General features: G+C 31.7%; 1 protein-coding gene across 7 annotated transcripts in view; it reads left to right on the forward strand.

Moving 5' to 3' along the window:
- LOC143056543 (agrin-like) overlaps positions 1-19,809 on the forward strand; it is a 146,173-nt gene that overhangs the window by 28,019 nt on the left and 98,345 nt on the right. For all 7 annotated transcript variants that reach the window (XM_076229626.1, XM_076229628.1, XM_076229625.1 and 4 more), the window contains exon 2: positions 15,374-15,409. In XM_076229626.1, coding sequence (XP_076085741.1) covers positions 15,374-15,409 — 36 coding nt within the window. The remainder of the gene's footprint in view (positions 1-15,373; positions 15,410-19,809) is intronic.

The following is a 19,809-nucleotide window of genomic DNA, read 5'->3' on the forward strand; positions in this document are numbered from 1 at the left end:
TATGCCTTTTTTCTCTTTGCATTTAGAAATAAGTCTATTCTTTGTATGTGCAATTCTATATTGATTGTTGCAGATGTTTTCAGTAATTTTATTGGTTTTATTAGTTCTGCTAAATTTACAAGGTAAACCCATGAATTGACCTTAATCATGGTCAATTCTTAAAGATGAGCCGCCATAAAAATGTATTAAAATTTTGCTTGTCTGTAGCTTTGGAATATGCCAGTCTTTTTTAAAATTTGGTTAGACTGTCTGCATAGATGTATACAAAAACCGAAAAAAAAACCAAATGTTTCTTAATTTACAAAATTAAGTAAACAGACACTGCAGTAGAAGAGACGTGATAGATCAGTGCACAATTTATGCAAAATATTTATTGGACAAATAAGGTTGCACTTGTTTATCATAGACTAAATTAACCAAGTTGTTTATTATAGAAGCTCAAAGTAATCATAGGTTTCCGTCATTTAATCTTAATGCTATGGCTTATTGCTTTGTTTATAAAACAAATTCATTTATAGAGTTTCATTCAGAAATGTGATTAGAATTTAGATGGTGTATTTAATTTACTTCAAATGACTTTCTCAAAATGAATGGTTTTCCGGTAGGGATTGGATAGTAACAATTTGCACCAAGTCATGGTGAAAAAGTATTATTTGTTAATGACTCCACTGTGTAAGGGAATGAAACTTAACAAATGGGAAGAAGGTTTCAGCTTTATTGCATGGTTTCTTTTAACAACTTAGAAAAATTGCATTTTATGGCCATCTTCACAAATTTAAAGCCATTTCTTGCAGATTAAAATTAGACATTGACGAAATTTATATCGTGAATAAGACATGCTCCAATTCAATTTGAAATTTACAAGCAATTTAGGTCACTACTCTAAATTGGTATGTGAAATTTCACAGCAGTTGGCAAATACAGTTAATGACTGTTTTAAAAATTGATTACATAAAAAAGATATTTTACGATCGAAGAGAATTTAAGATTTCTCTTTAGACAAAAGTCAGTAACTCCAGCTTACCATAATTGTGCTGCCACTTACTATCAGCTATGGGCTACCCTGATTGAGCATGTACCATTTTCTTTATTTTCTGATGAGAAACTACATTTTCCAAAACTTTTAAAATGATGTGGTGATTGTTAGAAATTGTACCAATTTGAAAATGTATGTTACAAGTGCATATGCAACCCTTTGGAAATTATGATTGATTTTAATGCAACTAAAATGCAGGATCATTATTGAAGATGAGTTTGAATCAAATATATACTTATTATTTATATTGATTTACCATAGGGCAAATAGAAAAGTTTTCTCGCTTGATTAATAAGTGCATTCATGGCATTATTAATTGTCTTTGAAATTTGATGGAGAAAAAAAAAAATATATATAATACTTGCATAATACGGGAATAATAATCTTTGTCTAAGATTAATCCAAACTAACTCTTTCGCTTCCCCTCCCCCCTTTATCCCATTGTAGGTTTTTCCCTGTAATTGTTTCTGCTGTTTGTGTGTGTTTGTGATTTAACAAAAAAGGAGTCCCAACCAAATCCTGAACTGAATTGAGTTACTAGTTCAGAGTCTGGTGAGGAAACCTTGGATAAGTAATCAATGCTTGAATAAATACCAAAGACAGGTTTGGGCCAAGTATAATCAATGCTTGAATAAATACCAAAGACAGGTTTGGGCCAAGTATAATCAATGCTTGAATAAATACCAAAGACAGGTTTGGGCCAAGTATAATCAATGCTTGAATAAATACCAAAGACAGGTTTGGGCCAAGTAATCCACAGTTTATTATAAATTCCAATTAGATGCAAACATATAATTGGCAAAATATAGGCGAAAGACAAAAATACATAGATCAGCAAAACTGTGGTACTCATTACAATCAAAAACTACACAATATCTACATAGACATAACTATAAACAAGAAAAACTAAATAATATGCAATAAACAAGAGGTGAGGTGGGTGGGAAATCAAAAATAGTTTTTGCTGAAAACTTTGCTGCTTACAGCCATGCCAAATTGAAAATGAAGTTAGCGCACTTTTGTTTGAAGTTAGCACACTTTGTTTCAAACAATTTCTTAATTAGTCATGTGACTGGTCAACATGAGAGCCACCTTCCCATTGGTTTCAGTCAGTCTCTGACCAAATATGGACTGACGCCCGAGAGGCAGACATGCCCCAGCTGTAATCCTACACCACCTTTGTATGTTGTGGAGTTTCCGGTATCAGTGCCCCACAGGATGCATACGTCTGATAGTGATTTTATTTTGATTAATAGTATATTTAACTAAATACCCCATAAAATTGATTATATAATGAAAATGAATACAAAACTATTTAATTATTTATAAGTTTAATCAGAGATTTAATTTCCATCATTTTCATAATATTATGAACATCTGAGTTATCTCCCCTTATAAGGATAAGTTTAAATTTTTGAATTAATTAGAAAACAATTTTTTTTGGTTAAAAACAGTCCTATTTAAATATGATAAAATCCTATAAAATAATTACATTCCTGCTTAACTATATGCTTATTTCATTTGAAAACTATGGGAGAATACTGCCAACATTTGGCAACGGTCCCAATTCTTTTGGAACAAATTTGTGACATATTATTGTAAAACTTATATATAAATATGGTATTTATGTTTTTTCATTAACTTTTCCTTATAAAACATAAATATTTATAATTTTAGGAACAGAATCAAACCAACAATAAATATATAAATTTGTTGTATAAATTTATAAATAGCTTTAATATATGGATTGAGTTTCATTTAAATCAACATCTTAAAAATCTTGAATTATATGAGTACATAGTCAATTAAAGAAAGACAAGCATGTCCTTTGATATAATACATTGTAAATTGTATTATTGCTTTGTTTGTACTTGTGAATTTTATTATCTACCATTACCATAAAGTTAACTGGTTTCCAGAACTTATTGTAATTATCATAATGATATTTAATGTAAAATTTATTAGCCATCTGATGAGAATAGTTTAGCCAAGCACATGATACGTACTTTATATGGTTAAAGGAAACATTGCCTTAAACAAGAAAGATAGCCCCAAAGGGAAGTTCAAACTCATATATCAGAATCAGAATCAGAATAATTTATTATAGTGTCACATACCAATATAAAACACAATGAATACATATAATAACATAATATGCAATTAAAAATTATTAAATATTACAATTAAAATATTGGTACCCAGCCAAATTACTGACTTATGAGACACTTTAAAAATATCACACATATTATAAAACAATTAAAACTAATGTACTAAAATATTACTATACACAATACCTTCTTCGATAAAACATTTGATATAAAGTTTTAGCTAAAAATGGTTGAATAGCATCATTTGACATTAAAAAAATAAATTTTTCCTGTAAATCAAGATCATTAAAAGAATCACAAATATCACCAGATTTTTTCATTAAATCATATCTTAAATCTGCATAAAAATCGCACCCTAATAAAAAATGTTTTTCATCTTCTACACAATTATCTGTACAATATATACAAGTGCGCTCATTTAAAGGAATTTTTGGCTTGGTGTATCTACCCGTTTCAACTGCCAGTGGTAAACAGCCACTTCTAAAATTTGACAAAACACGTCTATGCTGCCTGTTACGAACTAATTTTACATAAGAACTAAATTCTAAAACATGTTTATACTCTCTATAAATACGTAATTTATTACCATTACATTGATTTCTGTCATTAAACAATTTTTCAACCCACTCATTTTTATCTTTTTCACATAGTTTAGATTTGATATCTTGCAGTTTATGTTTAATGGAAAAAGTATCATTAATAACATTTTCAATACCTAAAATTTGTGCTTTCTTTATACAATTTTTATCCCATGACCTAGAACAATCCTTACTCCACATATGAACCTTATACGTAAGTCTTGTATCATAAGCTTTGCTCACTCTAAGAAATAAACGAAAAGTTTCCAAAATTTCTGCTGATTTCGTACTTGTAAGTCCCATATCACCTTGAATGGCTATATTTGACGCATTTGAAGCACTTCCTAAGAATAACCGACATGCTTTGTTCTGTATAACTTGTACCTCTCTCCAATTTGTATGTCCCCATATTCCAGAACCATAGTATAGAACAGGCTCAACTACCGACCTATATAGTTTCGTAAACACATCACAAGTCATTCCACCACACGAAATAAATTTAGCATATAAGGCTGAAAGTGCTCTGCTTGCTGATTTAGTAATTTCTCGTACTGTATGTTTATAATCCAAAAATTCATTCAAATGTAGTCCCAAATATCTGTAGGATGAAATATAATTAACTGAAATATCTCCGCATTTAAATTCGGCAGATCTAGCAATGTTTTTATTACGGTAATGAATAACTTTCGTTTTTTCTGTATTTAGAGTCATTCTCCATTTCCTACACCAGGTGTTTAAACAGTCCAACATCTTTTGTAAATTCTGCTCATTTGGAGCTATCAACGCAACATCGTCAGCGTAAAGAAGAATAGATACATTTAAGTCACCAATATCTACACCAGCATTAAGCGAGCGAATATCCTCCGCAAGATCGTTAACATATATAGAATACAAAGTAGGAGACATTTTACAGCCTTGTTTCACACCGTATTGAACCGGGAAAATATCTGTCAAGTTGTTTCCTAATTTTACAGCACTTAGTGTCGCATCGTAAAGAGACTGAATTGCTTTTAGAAACGTTCCGTTAATACCCATTTTCATCAGCTTATACCACAACATGTCCCGATTTACATTATCAAAAGCCTTCTTCGCATCCACAAAGCACACGAATGAATCTTTCCTTTGTAACTTTCTATTTTTAATAATTGTTGTAAGTATATATAAATGATCCAAACAGCTTCGGTTACGTCTAAATCCATTTTGCTCTTCTGCTAACATGTCATTTTGTTCTAACCAATTTGTCAATCTTTTATTCAAAATATCCGCATATATTTTGCACGGCACTGATATTAATGAAATTGGACGATATTCAAGTGGATTAAGGGGGTCCATTTTCGGTTTCGGAATCGGAGAGATCATACTCGTTAACCATTCACTAGGAACGTGCCCTTCTATGAAACAAAACTGAATAATTTTATATAGCAAGTCTATACACGTGTCATTTCGTAAAATCTCACCCGGTATCTCATCAATTCCCGCGGATTTACCTTGCTTAGCTCGAAAAACGGCCTCGCGTACCTCATCCCTTTCTATAGCTCTATTTAGTTCAGTTGTATCAATATTATTGTCATTGACTAAATTATTCCTATTTTGAAGTTTATTTTTAATGTCCTTAAGAAATTCATCATCATACGAACCATTTATATCAGCACTGTTGTACAGCTCTTCGTAGTCTATTTTCCATTTTTCTAATACAGAGTCAATGTCACTTGTAATTTCTCCTGTTTCTGATCGAATTTGAAAAGTTTGTCTCGATTTGCGATCATTGGCAAGTCCTAATTTGCCTATAGACTTCCAAAATTCAGAAGAATTTTGTTCACCAAGTTTTTGAAGTTTATTTTGTTGTTCTAGCTGATAATTCCGCTTCGCTTTACGATTTAATTTGTCGAAATCTTTTCGTGATTGCATAAATCGAGTACGGAGTTTAGATTTTCCAATTGATTTACATCGCTTCCATTGCCTCTCAGCATCACACGTTTTGTTCCACGAGTCCTGTAATTCATCAGACCAATACGGTTTCCGCTTACACTTATTCGTGCGCATATTAGAAACGGGCTGTTTCAATTCTTTACATGTTAGCTCCAATTCTTTAATAAGTAAATGTTTCAGTTCGACAAAAGCCTTATTAACGTCTTTACTGCGGTTTAAAGCAACTTCGATTCGACATATAGTATCTCGTAATACATTTTGCATATTTTCACTAGAAAAAGGTTCGTTATTCAATCCATCTAGCTTGAACTTTCTTGGACCTTTAACCCGATTTGCTCCTATACCGCTCTTGTTTTGTTCTACTTCCGACATATCGGTTCTAACTCGTATGCCCCATTCTAACAGTGAATGGTCCGGAATCGATTCGTATCCGACAAGAGATAACTCAGTCACCAAGTCTGACATTGTATTCACTTTAAAGTTAATTACCTCATTTAACTGTTCATGTGGAGTAAGGACATAGTCTACAACAGATTTCCCTGTACCTTTAATATGAGTAAAATCTTGCGAGCCAATTCGCCCATTTACCATACACATGTTACAATCTACTAAAAACTCAATGAGTAAATCACCATTTCTATTTGACACACTATCAACAATTTCTCTTATTTGTACATTATCAACACCTTCAATAAAATCTTGGGCATCTCCACATCTAGAATTAAAATCACCACATATATACAATTTACCTATATTTTGATACAAATACACCTGTTCTAGCAGTTTAGTATAAAAAACTAGTGAGTCATTATATACAGAATTTTCTGGTGGTAAGTAACATACACATAAACATATTATATCATTTTCATTACTCAATTTTATCCATAGAATATCTTGTACTTCACTGTTTAAAATTTCAACATTATAATATTTCAACAGATCATTTTTAACTAAAACCGCAACCCCACCAGAACCTCTCTTAGAATTAACATGAACTTTGTCCCTGTTTCTCTGAAAACAAGTATAACCTTCTACATGTATTTTATCATTTTCTCTCAAAAAAGTTTCACATAAACATAGAATATCAAAATTTAAAGCGTTTACAACATGACATCTAAAGTTTGAATTATCATTTTGACGTGCTGACCACCCTCTAATGTTCCAAACACCAAGCGCTAATTCCTAATATCCGCGTCTACCTCTACCACCTCGACCACGGAAATGTCGTCCTTGTACTGGTGTCCACTCCTCTCTTTCTGGTCGTCTTTGTCCATTTACATTGTCATATTCTCTACATCTCGTGTTGTTTGCTCTCTTCTGAATTTTACCGTTTACAACCACAAAGTCTTTTTCACGGCCAATTCCGTTCAGCACTGTCATCATATTTGACAATTGTACTCGTGCTTCCGATGTCAGTTCATTTTCAATGTAAACTTTTTGATAGTCTCGTGAATATTTCAACTTTATCTTACTTTTCATCAATTTCTCTTTCTGTTCTTCATTTTCTACCGAAGCTATCACAAGCCCTGGGCGACTTCCTTTGCTTTCTATTCTTGTAGCTTCAACAACTCTAACATCATGTAAACGAAGACCATCTCTAATGATAGCGGATACACGATTTTTTGTCAACTCAGAGTCTAGTCATAAACATGAGTTATTGGTTGTATTATAGATTCAGATTCAGATTCAGATTCAATAGTTTATTAAAGTCTCACCACATACAACATGATTAAAACAAGATACAATTATAAAATTAATTATACAGTAAACATAGTTAAAACAATTAAATATATGTATGTGCCATTCTTAAAAGAATTATGAGAGACTATTAAAATACATATAATACTTATTCATTTTATAAAATACTACAAATACAATAGTTAATGATATAAAATACTGTTTCTCCTTGTTAAAATGTTATTGCAGGTTATATCATATCTTAATGTTTTGGGTGATTGGATGGAATTAAGCCTGATGGTTTCTTATGAATTTTTCACAACTCTACTTTATGCTTGTGGTGACTAAAATTGATAAGAAATGCACTTTTAAAACTAACCTAATTAAGGAGAGTTAGCAATACAGGTAAAAATGGGTTGAAGGCCATTTTTTTGTGGGGTGGGGTGATGAGAAATATTTATGTAAGAAAATTAACACAAGCCAATTCATGCATGGCTAACCCTTTTTATTTGGGTTAGTTATAATGATAATTTTCAAGAATTCAAAATTATTCCAGGTCTAGTACAAATATATCCTTTAATTCACACTGGTTTTTGGAATCATGTATTCTCTATTTTATTTCTATTTCAATTTTAGGACACCCATTTGTATATCTATATATACTTTATAATAAAAATTGCATAGACTGTTTGAAATTGTAACTTGGGGTAAACCACCTATGATTTAACAATAAGATAAATGAATGTTCTAGCCAAATCTATTTGATACAATGTTTCGAAGACAAGACAGAGGCCTGTTTTCTAACATTTTATCTAATACAACTATATTGAATTAAGTTTGAGTCATTTCTTTTTTGTTTTTCTGTTTTTAACCATTCAATGTGCCTTGAACTATAGACAAAACAAATTATCTGCATTAAAGCTTTGCTGTCAAAAATTGAAAGATTTGATCTTCTTTCATAATGAAATAGAAATAAGCTACTAAATTTCAAAAGTTAACAATATTAAGTCCTGACGTCTCCATTTTTGTCGAGCCTGCAACTTTTGTTGCAGAAAGCTCGACAAAGGGATAGTGATCCGGCGGCGGCTACGGCGGCAGCGGCGTTAGCTAATCTTAAAAGGTTTATATTTTAGAAGGTGAAAGACCTGGATGCTTCATACTTTGTATATAGATGCCTCATGTTACGAAGTTTCCGTCAGTCACATGTCCAATGTGCTTGACCTCATTTTCATGGTTCAGTGACCACTTGAAAAAAAAGTTCAGAATTTTTGTAATGTTGAATTCTCTCTTATTATAAGTAATAGGATAACTATATTTGGTATGTGCGTACCTTGCAAGGTCCTCATGCCCGTCAGACAGTTTTCACTTGACCTCCACCTCATTTCATGGATCAGTGAACAAGGTTAAGTTTTGGTGGTCAAGTCCATATCTCATATACTATAAGCAATAGGGCTAGTATATTTGGTGTATGGAAGGACTGGAAGGTGTACATGTCCAACTGGCAGGTGTCATCTGACCTTGACCTCATTTTTATGGTTCAGTGGTTATAGTTAAGTTTTTGTGTTTTGGTCTGTTTTTCTCATACTTTATGCAATAGGTCTACTATATTTGTTGTATGGAATGATTGTAAAGTGTACATGTCTAGCGGGCAGATGTCATGTGACCTTGACCTCATTTTCATGGTTCAGTGGTCAAAGTTAAGTTTTTAAGTTTTGGTCTTTTTATCTAATATTATATGCCAAAGGTCAACTATATTTGGTGTATGGAAATATATTATGATCCATATGTCAGTTCTGCAGGTTTGTTTGACCATGACCTCAATTGCACGGTTCATTGCACAGTGTTAAGTTTTTGTGTTTTGGTCTATTTTTCTTAAACTATAAGTAATAGATCAACTATATTTGTTGTATGGAAGCTTTGTTAGCTGTACATGTCTGCCTGGCATGGTTCATCTGACCTTGACCTCATTTTCATGGTTCATTGGTCTTTGTTTAGCTATCTTGGTTAATGTTAAGTTTATGTGACAGTTGTAATAAAGCTTTATACTATAGGACTATCAACATAATATCAATGATTAGTAAAGAAGGCGAGACATTTCAGTGTGTGCACTCTTGTCTTTAATATGTGCTAAATAGCAGTGCAAGATCTGCAAGAATTCAAGGCATGCATTTTGAACCCTTCTCTCTCTTTCATCAATGATATAAATATCAGTCCTTGGTATTTTTATTAGCTCACCTGGCCCTAAGGGCCAAGTGAGCTTTTCCCATCACTTTGCGTCCGTCGTCCGTCGTCGTCGTCGTCGTCATCCGTCGTCGTCCGTCGTCGTTAACTTTTACAAAAATCTTCTCCTCTGAAACTACTTGGCCAAATTATACCAAACTTAGCCACAATCATCTTTAGGGTATCTAGTTTAAAAAATGTGTCCGGTGACCCGGCCATCAAATCAATATGGCCGCCAAGGCTAAAAATAGAACATAGGGGTAAAATGCAGTTTTTGGCTTATAACTCAAAAACCAAAGCATTTAGAGCAAATCTGACCTGGGGTAAAATTGTTTATCAGGTCAAGATTTATCTGCGCATAAATTTTCAGATGAATCGGACAACCCTATGTTGGGTTGCTGCCCCTGAATTGGTAATTTTAAGGAAATTTTGCTGTTTTTGGTTATTATCTTGAATATTGTTATAGATAGAGATAAACTGTAAACAGCAATAATGTTCAGCAAAGTTAGATTTACAAATAAGTCAACATGACCGAAATGGTCAATTGACCTCCTAAGGAGTTATTGTCCTTTATAGTCAATTTTTAACAATTTTCATAAAATTTGTAAATTTTTATTAACATTTTCCACTGAAACTACTGGGCCAAGTTCATTATAGATAGAGATAATTGTAAGCAGCAAGACTGTTTAGTAAAGTTAGATGTACAAACACATTACCATCACCAAAACACAATTTTGTCATGAATCCATCTGCTTCCTTTGTTTAATATTCACATAGACCAAGGTGAGCGACACAGGCTCTTTAGAGCCTCTAGTTTTAATTCCCAAATTCTCAATTTTGTCAGTGTTGTAGTGTTGTATGTTTAGAAACTTCTTTTATATGTATTGGTTATCTAGTATTGTTTTGAAAATGAGAGCTAGTTTCGTTGCTACAACCTTATCAAGTAACAATAACCTAGAGATCAAATGTAGCCAAGAAACCTCACAGTTTGATTCATTGATTGTTGGTTGCTAAATTCCCAGTGGCAAATATTTCATGCTGGTTGGACAACCTTGAACTCCTGGAGTTTAAAAAACCAAAGATAATCTGTATATCACTATCATCCTATACTAGGTCAATGACTTTAGCTTATGATCACACTCCAACTCTACTCAACAGAGAGATAACAATCTCAGATGAGTTACAGAGTACCTTGAGATGGAACAATATCAAGAAATTAGCAATAAGTGAATAACCAGCTAATTAGAATATCTCTAATGCGTTGTCATAAATGTAATTAACTCTACTTTTTATTCTTATCATTTTTAAATGTAAAATGATTTTGGCTTTAAATAGATATGTAATTGCTTGAAATATTTTGCTTTTACCCAAGAAAAAGGCTTTTAAGAGAATATTATTGATTTAGGACTTGAAAAAATGAGGCATAATAAGATTCATTAATTGACTTAAGGTGGTACCTAACACTACAGGGAGATAACTCTGTAAAGTCAGCTAAACGTTTTAATTACGTTGTGTTGTAAAAGGAATATTAAGCTTCTCAATGATCAAAATTGATGTTTGTCAAACTGCTATATAACCAGTGTAATTTTTCTGACAAAACGGTTGGTTCAAAATTTTTTAAATTTTTATACTTTTGTTAAAGGGTCAAAGTAAATAATTTGAAAAAAATTTATGAAAATTAAACGAGCCAAATTAATTTTAGTGAAAGTGTTGGGTACCACCTTAAGAAATTGTCGAATCATTTCAATATTTCGTTTCTAAATGAACAAAATACATAAAATGATCACTTCAGTGTCAGGAAAGGTAATTTCTGATGTCACTATGACCTCATAAGTACATGTTGGGTAATATTTAAATAACAAATTTATGGACATTTTGGTTTTAAATCTTCTGGTGGTACATAACACTACAGGGAGATAACTTTGTTAAAATCAGCTGAATGTTTTAACCAAGTTCTATTGTTAGGGAAATATAAAGATTCTTAAATGATCAAAATTATAAGTGTTTTCAAAGCATCTGTGACTTCAATCCAAAATATGAATTGCTGGAATCAAATATTGTATTATGTATCAGAAAGCTGTATGATTTATTTGGGCAAGGATATCAAACCAGTTGGAAATTGTCCCATCTAAATGCACCTAAACAGTACCAAATTGACTGCCTCAGATACAAATCTTTCAACAATGAATGTCTCTTCATTGATGACCAAGGCTAAAATATTGGAAAATCCAAAACCTAAAACAAATATTGTCGATAAAACCAAAAAAGGAGCACTTTTTATATGTTTATATAGATCTATATTTCCCGGATGATTAATATTATATCCCTGATAGACTGTGGTATCTAATATTCAGATCACTAATATGACAATATTTTTTGTTATCCACGGAATACTGTCCTCAATCTATTTGTCTCGTAATCTTTGTAAATATTTATAATCCTCTAGATCATTATGTCTGGCTTTCAAATCTAATATTGCTTTAAAATTGAAATTTTCATAATCCAACCTTTTAATCTTTGACTATTTTCACATAGGATTGGAAAAGTTATTGGTTTTATCAAAATTTATTTCATTTTCCAATGAGATACTATTTTTGTTTTAATGTTTAAATAGTGTTTGCTGAGTAATGATATATATTGCCTTAGGGATTATATTAAAATTAGAATTATTTTGAGAGAAATTATAGATTGCAAAATTGGAATGGGCACAATGCATGCATAGGAAGAATATCAATAAAAAACTAGTATCTCAATTGTAAAAGTGATGTTTTCGTAATGTACTTTGTACGACCTTTCGTTTGATATACGACAAGCATACCTTCTGAAACTTTTCGCTTTTTACACTTAATGACCTCATCCCCCTACATTTTTGAGATCGGAAGTATGATATATGTAACACAGGGTAGATAGCTCTCATTTGATATGCGACTACGCTGTGTTCTAGGAAGATTGATTTTTGCACTTAATAAACCCATCGAACTAATTTTTGGAGGCCAGGAATTTGATATTTCAATGTACACATCATGACCTTTCATTTGATATACAACACCTTATCTTAAAAGAAAATTTATTTTTTGCACTCAATGACCCCACCCAACCAATTTTTTGGGGATGTCAATTTTAAATTTGAAATGTATATGCTGTATGTTCTTTTATACAAATATATCATGCTTACAAGGGGTATTTGCCATGAATGACGTAAACATTCTGGGAATGACCTCATAAATAAAACTCAACGGAAACGAATTGTCAACCGGTCACATAAAACTGGAATCCACTTGTATTACGCTTCACTGACACTGATGAACAAAGTGAAGTAGTCAGCCGAGAACCAGCTTATTATCATAAAAAGGGAGATATATATATACAGTCAGTGACTGTACATAAAAAAATGATAAGAAATGATTATACAGTCAATGCAATTTGACTGCGCAAAGAGCACAGCTACAGTGTATACAAAAATTATACATTCAAGTCGAAATTTCATATGATACCTGATTATAATAAACTTTCTGAGGTGGAACATTCGGTGGAATTAAACAATTATATCATGCTTACAAGGGGTATTTGCCAAAAATACCGGTTTCGAGGTAATCAAATTTCCCTCGCCTAACGGCTCTGGAAATTTGTACCTCTCAACCGGTATTTTTGGCAAATACCCCTTGTAAGCATGATATATTTGTATAATACGCCTCCGCTCGCAAAACTTCAAACTGCATGATCTCCAAAAGGACAATAGATATCTCAAATGTGTTAAATGATAAATGATCTGCAGTTGAAGCACATCATTGCAGAAAAAAATTAGGACAATTCCAAAGTTCATCTATGTCACAATGAATCATCAAATATATGATGCAATACCAAACTTGAGAACCGGAAGTCGTGGAGACATGGAACTATCACCATTCAACTCAGGACCAACTTGACCTTTTTAATATCACAAGGTCAAAGTTCATTGTATACTGTGAAGGTCAAGGTGAAATTTCATCATGACCTGACATTGACCTCAAATTGAAGGTCTTGAATTACTGATCATCTTTGCAGTTTATAGTAGGTTGATATCAGTTACCTTTAAAAAGATATACACACAATACTATACTTTTAAGAATCATCCCTTGTAACTTTTGAACAGACGGTTGGACATTTTTGGGCTTATTGTATAAAATGTAGAGCTAGTCGAGAGATACAATTTATACGCTGTATGTATGCAGCAAAGTCTTATCATTTTCATAATATGTAAGCTTGAAATTGCAGCGTAATTTTCTTTTTGCACTCTGTGACCTTTGACCTTGGGTGCATATTAAAGGTCACATGAATTAAAGATTATTGGTGAAGGTTCCAAGTCTATGACTTCTGGTTCTCGAAATAGAATTTTTCAAAAATTATTTATAATTTTTAAAGGGGAATAACTCCTTATAAGGCTTAGTAACAAATTATTTGTTTATGTTTATAAACATTGCAATCTGTTCTTGTACATGCTGCCATTTTCAAATCGATAATACTTTTAAAGAAAAATGCAAATTAAAGAAATTGCTTCAAGGGGACATAACTCTCAAGATGACATTTTACGCAGCCTCATATGGTAGTACATCATGATGTCCAGATAAGTTCATGATATCTTCAAAAACAACGAGGGGGGGGGGGGATGTCGAAAAAAAACAATAAAAGGGAGGTAACTTCTACAGGGGATGATGAAATCCTGTAAAGCCTCATCTGGTAATACTTCATGATGAGACCTACCGATGGTCCATATTTGGTCTTGATAACTCCAATAGAAACTGGGGGAGGCCATGTAAAAAAAATGCTGGAAGTAAAAAAAGAAAAAAAAAAACATGAGAAAAACTATAGTCTTTCCTCTCTTAGGGGAAAGACCTTAATGATCTCATACAATATAATAATTTTCAATGTCATTTGGTCTCTGGTGGAAAGTTGTGTCAGTGACAATCATACCAAAATAAAAAAAAATACAGGTACCTAAATATTACAATAATTCTCAAGTAACAAAATAGTACTGAATATTTAAAGTAGATTTCCAGTACTACAGATTTTTGGTACAGAAATAGTACCTATGCAAAAGTAGCTGTGTATACAATGAATTTGGGCTCATCTTGAAAATATATAGACTAGTACACCTGCTCATTCTGATGTGAACTTTACAATGAATGTGGCATATAACAGTTTCAAACCCAATTTGGCTCTTTAATGGACATGAAAATGTGATTGTGTGACCAGGGCACAGTGTCCTATGGAGATTCATCTTGTTTTTTAGTATACTGAAATAATTGATATTTTTATTGAGTGGAAGAGGTGAAATGTTTAATACCTCAGATGAATGATACCACCGAAAAACTTGCTAAACGTTTTTTGGACCCTTTATAGCTTGTTGATCCGTGTGATGTCCATAAAAGTATAAACTTCATTATATAATAGGCTTGAATGGAAACTTTTGCAAAACAACATAATCAAGTATCAAAGAAAATACAAATTTCTTCAATCAATGAAAACCAATTATGCTTGTCATACACCTTATCACTAATCCCGGCTGACCCGGCCACTTGAACTTTTGACGCATACAACAATCACTTTTCCATTATGGCATCAGATATTTTGTATTATGACATCAAAATTTTACGGGAACCTGTGTGGTATATCCAGTAACGGCGGACAAATAGCGATAAGGTGTATTCAAAACAGGTTTTAAGCATAGTGAAACTTAAAAATTACAAAACACAACTACATAAAGAATAAACTGCTGTTTTTTTCCCCCCATTAAAAGATGTAATGAATTAAATACATATATAACTATATATTTGTTTATTTTCCAGATGTACCATTTGAACCTCCAAAAGCAGAAGAACAAAGTAAGTATGAATTATCATGTAGTCTGCTTCATAGTGATTTTATGTCATCAATTGATACACCAGAGTCTATTTTTCCAATAACTGAATTTCAAAATTTAATTACTATAGATCTAATTTATTGTACTTGCAACAGTAAACAAAAATGTCTTCACTTTTATAAAATTGAGAAAGGAAATGGGGAATGTGTCAAAGCGACAACAACCCGACCAATTAGAGCAGACAACAGCCGAAGGCCACCAATGGGTCTTCAATGTAGGGAGAAACTCCCCCAACTGTAGGCGTCCTTCAGCTGGCCCCTTAAAAAATATGTATTCTAGTACAGTGATAATGGACGTCATACTAAACTCTGAATTATACACAAGAAACTAAAATTAAAAATCATACAAGACTAACAAATGCATTCATAATATTTTGTTATATATATAGATACAATTTTTTGTGAATTTCATGGTAACCTGAAAACCATGAATTCCAATGTCCAACAAATGTTTATATAGGAATGTAAATAGACTTCAACCATGAAATCAAATATCCATGAAAAATGATAATTTTCCTCAATCCACCAAAAATTGGTACCCACAAAAAAATACAAGAATTCACAGTATGTGACAGGTATGGCTAAAATGTATGTGGTATGGCAATGCTAAATCCTACACCAGAGAGTCTACTGATTTGTTTTATAGGGTGTTTGTGAAGATATAAAGTCATAGGCTCATGGTGCCTAGTGCAATATTGATTTATTTTGTTAATGATATCCTTAAGTGACTTGAATAGAGATAGCAACATTATCTTTAAATAAGGATAACTTTTAATTTTTTAGAATAATTTACTATGGATTCATTTATTTTTCGTGGGTACCAATTTTCGTGGGTACCAATTTTCGTGGTTTCAAGAAAACTTGCATACTCATGTATATTTAATTTTGTGGTTTGACAAAGTCTGCATACATTCCTTTAGAAAAATTGTAATTCGTTGAACATTTAAATTCATGGTTCCCTTTGTTGTACCCACGAAATCCACGAAAATTTATATCCAACGAAAAATGAATGAATCCACAGTAATTGACTTTCGTTTTGTGATGGCTGATTTCATCCCTTTTAGTCTGTGATGTTGAATATGCTTGACTATAGGATTCATGAACAAAAATTTAAATTGCAACTGTATAAGTTTCACACTTCATGTAATAGCAATTAGAAAAGAGATGTGCTTTAAGTATCTGTTACCCAGAATCCAGTCTACAAAATGAAGTTTTCTTGTCACAGAACTAATCATGCTTTATTGCATTTAGTATATTATACTCTTTGCAATGTTACATCTCATGAAATGAGTATGTTAAAACTCTGACAGTTTTATTAAAACATGCATTAAAGATACAAGTTATCATGTGTGAAAAAATTAAAACCAGGAGTCTAAACTTTTAAGAACTAAATGGTCTGCTGCCAGTTGATTGGTTATATTTTTCTAACAATATGTACTGTAGGGTTATTCTGAGACTACTATCAATATATTTTATTGTATAGCAGAGATTTGAAGGAAAAAGATTTTTTGTCAATAAATGTTGTTCTATGTATTTTTAAATGTATTGAAATTGTTGACTGTAATATATTTGTATAGGCCTTATGTAAAAGTCTCAGGAATGTCAATTGCTTTGACGAAATAATTTACTGATAATTGTAGTTCTAATGTCCACAGTCAATAACATTTTATTGTTTATGTCATCATGATAATACTCATAGACATGACTTATGTATACAATCTTTTGTTTACCATACTAAGGCAGCACAAATTGGATTTCATTTTTCTATCATTTAGACTTTAAAAGTGTATAATTACATTTAATTTTTAGATGCATGTTTCATTATAATATGTTATTTTTATTGGCTTACATCAATCTTGAGTCATTCTGAAATTAACCTTCATTTCAAAATTCAATTTAAACATTCATGATGACCCCTACTGCCACAATAAAGTGCACAGGTAAATAAAAGAAAAAATTTGATTATATTCGTGTTTTCATGATCTTATCGAAAAAATGTAATTATAAGTATTGAATGCTTCTTTTAGTAATTTCATAAGGTTATAAAAGCCTTGACCGTGCCCACAATTTTAGAATGAAGCGCTTAATTCCGCTATTGATTCATTTTATACAAATTTTCGTTTATTGAGAAAACTTTAATTCATGGTTAGCTTTTACCCACCATACCCACAAAAATATAAAGTATTTAATATTATTATTATTATTATCACAAATTTTAAAGAATCCACGCTTTCCTGCTTCATACAAAATGTACTTTGGTCACACTTTAACACCCTTATTATGAAATTACAAACAGAAGCATTCAATTCTTAGATGAGAAGATTTATCTGTTAATGAAAATGAAAATAGATTAACAACAATCTCTCAACAGAGCAAATTGTATAACAGTTTCCTTGGCTTTGTTAAGATGTTTCTTTCCACAGATCTTATTCATGTAATTGAAGAAAAAAAATCATCCCTTTAATGTTAACTGGATATACTTTTTGATACAAAGGGGCCTTAAGGTGGACGAGTGGTCTAAGTAGTGCTACTGCTGTAATCACTAGCCAGTCTACACTGAGGTTGTGAGTTTCCCCAGTTTACATTCTATTTTTTCAAGATATTTATAGATTATCGTTGATCATCTCAATTAACAAGATTGATTTTCTCGCTTGAGCCGGGACCGCGAAAGCGAGAAAGGCAATCGAGTTGAATTTACCTATATCAACGTTGTCAATTTCATGTCAATTTCGTTAGCAATGCCACGTGCCTGCATAGTTTCTAGTGATAATTTTCCATCTCAAGCGAGTAGCATGATATGAAAAATTATCACAAAAAAAGATCAAAGGAAAAATGCACAAAATAACGATAAAAGATATTAATATAATTCTACATTTGAAAATGCCTGTTCGAAGTCAGGAATATGACAGTTGTTGTCCATTGGTTTGATGTGTTTTATCCTTTGATTTTGCCATGTGATAAGGGACTTTACGATTAAATTTCCTCAGAGTTCAGTATTTTTGTGAATTTACTTTTTAAAACCCTCCCTTGTATACATCCTTTTTATTGACATGAAAAGTCATACATGTCCTTGTACAGAGTCTCCTCAGTCTCATAATTACAGATTCCAAAGCTGACATTTATTAATTGAGACATTTGAATGAGTTTGAGAGTAAACAGCATGATGTAACAGTCATTAATTTTCAACACACCCTGTTACGATAGTAAATTTTACAATATCAATGAAAGAGATAAAAAATTTTGTTAATTCTGTGTTACATTATACTGTTTGTCTAAAAATTTGACAAAATGACAAATAAATAATTCTAAATCTGTTAAATTGGAGCTTATTTTGGCTGTTTAAACATTCTTCCCTGTAAATTTGATTGAATTGATTTGTAGAGAAACTTGACTTGATGTTATCTTTAGCTTGCAGGGAAGAAAATTCAAACCGATAAAGCCAAGTAATTAAGTTTTGAAAACTTCATCATAAAGTGCAAAATATCGGAATTCTATCTGCACATGCTGTCAGATTACAATTTATTACCGGATTTAAGAGGATATAATGTTTTTTATAAATCGTCATTCATGTTATACAAGGGAAATATGATATGGCATATTTATCAATAAAAATATTATCGTTAGAAATAAAAAAGTTTAAAGTTTGTAGGAATGTTCCAAAATATCTTATACTTTATAATGTTCAAATTGAGATTTGATGAATGCAAAAATAAATCTCTGTAATCCTTACTACTGCTATAATAATTTCTGTATGAGTGGCAAATGTCCTTATATAGCATAAGGTTTGGTCAAAGACTTAATCAATCCCATATAGAATATAGTCTTATAAATAATGAAAATTGTTATTCAAAAAGTAAGGTGGCATTGTGTAGGGTTATATATAAAATAAGTAAGTTATAAAGAGATATATAAAGTCTCGTTATTCTACTTTATATTAGACTTGAAATTTGTTGATTGAGTTGTAAAGTGAAATTTAATAGTAAAATATCCATTGAAGGAAATGATAGCTCTCATTGTCTAAGATTTCATCTTTGTTTTATTATCTATCTGATCACTTGTCTATAAATGTATAGATTCGGCTGAATTTGATTGCTTCACCTTTTAGATTGATAAAATAGCCTGTTTAAATATAACTTCAAGTGAAATATTGAAAATTGAAAGTTTTTGTCCCTTCTCATCAACGATAACAACCTAAACTCCTTTATTTTTCTGGTAAGCAGCATCTCACTTTTACTGTTGACAACCATAATGAAGGTACTTTACGTTGCAAATTAAATTCTTACGGCTGTTGATTTGGTTTTCATCCTACGGGGAGTCACTGTGAAGATGACACTGAAGTAGAAAATTGATCATCACAGTTTAT

The sequence above is a fragment of the Mytilus galloprovincialis genome, chromosome 13 (genome assembly GCF_965363235.1).
Source record: "Mytilus galloprovincialis chromosome 13, xbMytGall1.hap1.1, whole genome shotgun sequence".
In the NCBI taxonomy this organism is placed as follows: Eukaryota; Metazoa; Mollusca; class Bivalvia; order Mytilida; family Mytilidae; genus Mytilus; species Mytilus galloprovincialis.